This window comes from Centruroides sculpturatus, unplaced genomic scaffold (genome assembly GCF_000671375.1).
Source record: "Centruroides sculpturatus isolate CEXI.00-Female unplaced genomic scaffold, Cexi_2.0 scaffold114, whole genome shotgun sequence".
NCBI lineage: Eukaryota > Metazoa > Arthropoda > Arachnida > Scorpiones > Buthidae > Centruroides > Centruroides sculpturatus.
Genome location: NW_019384417.1, coordinates 643,657 through 645,048, shown reverse-complemented (window position 1 = coordinate 645,048; position 1,392 = coordinate 643,657). Strand labels below are relative to the sequence as shown.

At 24.4% G+C, this 1,392-nt stretch overlaps 1 protein-coding gene across 1 annotated transcript in view; it reads left to right on the top strand.

Annotated features, from left to right (window-relative positions):
• Nucleotides 1-413, top strand: part of LOC111619219 (tRNA wybutosine-synthesizing protein 5-like) — a 32,315-nt gene extending 31,902 nt beyond the window's left edge. Inside the window, exon 7 of the mRNA XM_023360905.1 lies at nt 49-413. Within this exon, the coding sequence (XP_023216673.1) occupies nt 49-305 (257 nt within the window). The 3' untranslated portion in view covers nt 306-413. The remainder of the gene's footprint in view (nt 1-48) is intronic.
• Nucleotides 414-1,392: the final 979 nt, after the last annotated feature.

The following is a 1,392-nucleotide window of genomic DNA, read 5'->3' as shown; positions in this document are numbered from 1 at the left end:
TATATATATATAAAATGAATAATAAAAAATAACATTTTATATTTTCAGCATTATGGTTTCATAATGTAACAGCATTGAGCTTTAGTATTGCTGTTAATGTTTTTTGGAAAAATTTAGAAGATACTTATTATGACAAGAAAGACATATATGGAAATAAGGATTTAATATTAGCCAACAATGCATTCGATCATTTAGAAAAAGCATTAAGATCCATTAAAGATTTGCCAAGTGATTATAGAAAATTTTATGCATGTCGCTTAATATCAAAGATTCAAGAAACACTTAAAGAAACTGGTAATTCATAGTAATCTAGGAAAATAAAAATTTTCTGTTCAAAAATATGATTGTTTTTTTTCTTTTCTGTTTTTATATCAATATAAAATACCTGTTGTCTGTCACTGAAAATCAAATCATAAATAATTCAGTACTGAAAAGATATTTAAAATATATCAACAAAATTATTGAAAATTTTTTTTATAAAAGACTGTTATAGCTGATTTTATATGTGAAAATTTCAGAAGAAAATATATGATTCTTTAAATTTTTGTTCAAATTAAAAAATATCACAGAAATGTTTATTGCTTTTTAATATTTTTTTTTATTTTGTATTTGGGCATATATTTTTTTGCATAAATTATTCTGCAGTTTTCTACATTTTATATAATGATCCTATTGATTGTAAATATGTCCTTAAAATATACAATCAATGATAAAGTTAGAATTAAAACATTATCTCTATTAATCGCTATGTAAATAAAGTCTCAATATAATTTTAAAATTTATTTATTGTTTTAAATTGTGTTCATACTTATATTAGTAACATTTATTTTTAAAATGTTTTCAGTATATCATTTCATAGCAAATTAGAAATCTTAGCATTGAAGATATAAATTTTAGCTTACATTATTTATGTTATATAACTAAATCAAAATGTGTGAAATGGACTTTTTAGGTTAAGTTTTTTTGGGCTCTTGCCCCATCTGCTTAATCTACAAATGATATAGTTGTAAAGAACAAGGAGAAATTTAGGGGCCCATAGTGGTTGGTTCCTACATCTACGAATTAATGTTATTTTTACTAAGAAAAAATAAAATCTTTAAGAATGCTATTTATTAGTAAATAAACATACTATGTATTTCATTTGTTCCTAAAAAAAGGATAAAAGAGCCCTACTGTATCCACTGGACCCCATATTAAGCTTTCAACAGGGCAGGGATTGTAGATTGTATCATGTAATCATTTACTTCAATTAGGATATAAACGTGTACAGTAAAACCTGTGAAAGCCGGAACCTGAGCAAAGCTGAAACCTTCCAGAAGTGAAAGTTTAAATGTTTTACTTAAAAATATTTAATCTAACAAATGTTCTCTGAAAGCCAGAATCCATGAGACG